The sequence below is a fragment of the Penaeus monodon genome, chromosome 24 (genome assembly GCF_015228065.2).
Source record: "Penaeus monodon isolate SGIC_2016 chromosome 24, NSTDA_Pmon_1, whole genome shotgun sequence".
Classification (NCBI taxonomy): Eukaryota; Metazoa; Arthropoda; class Malacostraca; order Decapoda; family Penaeidae; genus Penaeus; species Penaeus monodon.
In genome coordinates this window covers 11,474,129-11,476,092 of record NC_051409.1, presented here as the reverse complement: position 1 = coordinate 11,476,092, position 1,964 = coordinate 11,474,129, and the positions used below count along the sequence as shown (strand labels likewise).

The 1,964-nt window shown below is 34.0% G+C and overlaps 1 protein-coding gene across 3 annotated transcripts in view; it reads left to right on the top strand.

Annotated features, from left to right (window-relative positions):
- The window catches only part of LOC119588580 (methenyltetrahydrofolate synthase domain-containing protein-like), a gene marked incomplete in the record, with an annotated part of 56,358 nt that extends 54,400 nt beyond the window's left edge, over window positions 1-1,958 (top strand). For all 3 annotated transcript variants that reach the window (XM_037937222.1, XM_037937220.1, XM_037937221.1), the window contains 1 exon segment: window positions 278-1,958. In XM_037937222.1, the coding sequence (XP_037793150.1) occupies window positions 278-554 (277 nt within the window).
- Between the last annotated feature and the right edge of the window lie 6 nt (window positions 1,959-1,964).

Here is a 1,964-nt window from a genome sequence, read left to right as displayed (position 1 = left end):
TCATCTTTTTGTGTATAATATTTAGAGGTGAAATGGAATACTGTATATAATAGAATTTCTCTTTATCATTTCTGGCTGTTGCATTTCCACTTTGTACATATTTTCACTGTTACATCATCCTTCAGTGTAGCGAGTCTGATAGTATATACACATTTAGCACTGAGGGGGAATATTTATATGTATATGTTAATGTTGCACACAAGTTTACTTAGCAGCTTTGTTTTGTGTGTTCCCACATTCCCAACATTACATTTGATATGAATTTGCTTCCTTGCAGAGTGCGTGAGCTCAAGGATGCTCTCCAGAACCGAAATGTTCAGCCAATGGACATCACATGGCGAGGCAGAAGTGGATTTGCCTTCCTACGTTTCACTGGCCCTGTTGAAGAGTGTGATGACATTCTCACAAAACTGGAGGGCCTCACCCTCCAGGAGCAGCCTGTTCTGGTGGAGAAGGCAAAAGACAAGGGCGATGAGCAGCACCTCTCTGAGCCTCAGCAGCAGGAGCTGGAGGAAAAGCAGGAGGTACCAGTTGTAGAGGGGGAGGCTAGGTGAAACCCCAGTGTTTCTTAAAGAATGGGATAGGGCATTAATGTTCTTATTTTTTCTCTTGCTAATTTGTTTTGAAATATCCTGTTCTCTGTTGATTTGGATTTTTTTCTCTTTCCTAATTAATGCTTCTCTACATCTTGGACTAGATAGTCTGTTGCATTTCATGAAGAATAATATATGCCATAGTATCACATACTATAAGGACCATTATCATGGAGTTTTATGTTTATTTACTTCTATGATGAATATCAGCTGGCACGACACCAGTGAGTAAGAAAAATATTAATTAGTCAGCAAGAGTAACATGTGGTATGTAGCTCATCCTTAGTCACTATAGTCTTAACTATAAAAAGAAAATAAAAGTTTTTTAATTTGTCTTTTTGATAAAAGTGATTTCTATTTATAGAAAGTAGTACATATTTATGATTTTGATTATTTTTTAGGCTAATTATCTATGCCAAGAATTAGTTTAGTGATTTTTGTAAATCTTCATAGACAGGTAACTTATCAGGAAACACTGGCAGTTCAGAGCTTAACATTTTAGAAAATTTTGTTGCTTTTCTTCAACAAAAGTTGGAGATATAAAGTGTCATGAAGAAATTTATCATTTTTATTTTGATGTTTATTTTTGTATGTGATCACCTGACCATATACTCGTACGTTACCTGTCATTGCTTTAAGGGCAATGAAATTATCCAGATAAGAGATGCAGATTTATGATTTTGGATTGACTAAAAACTTGATCAGTGTTAGAAATGAGAAGATTGCAGTTCATATATTTCACACACAAGATATGAATCAATTCCTTCAAGGAATTTGTCAGAACTAGTCACGTTTGTGCATTTTATTGTTCAAGGTTGCACCAGTTTCATGTATTCGGTGATTTGATTGGAAGCACTTAAGAATATGTATGAACAGGGTTTTGATCTATTTCAATGTTGCATATGCTCTCTTCTGAAGTTAAATAGCCAGTAAATGTGTTTCTTTGCAAGGTCTTTCCATTATATAACTGATGTCCTTAGTGCATCCTAACACTTCTAAGGAATGGTAAAAGAAAGTTAATTTTTTTATAGGTTTGAAAGTGACAAACAATATGGCTGGATAATCATTGGTCGTGTTAGGTGGTCACACTGTATCAAGGATTTTGTTAGCTTAAATGTAAAAATTTTTATATCAAGCATTGTTGTTAATTGATTAGAGGTGATACAATAGAGTGCCTGAGTAATCTACTCTTGTAACAGTGGTATGCAAATACCATTTTGTCTACATATGATTGTAGCTTTTATAACATAAGGAATTTGGAATTTCATTTATTTTACATCAACCAATGTTGTAGGAAAAATAAAATTATTGTAATACAATTTTTGTTGATAAAAGTAGCCTAGCATCACTTTAAAAGATGTTACAAACATC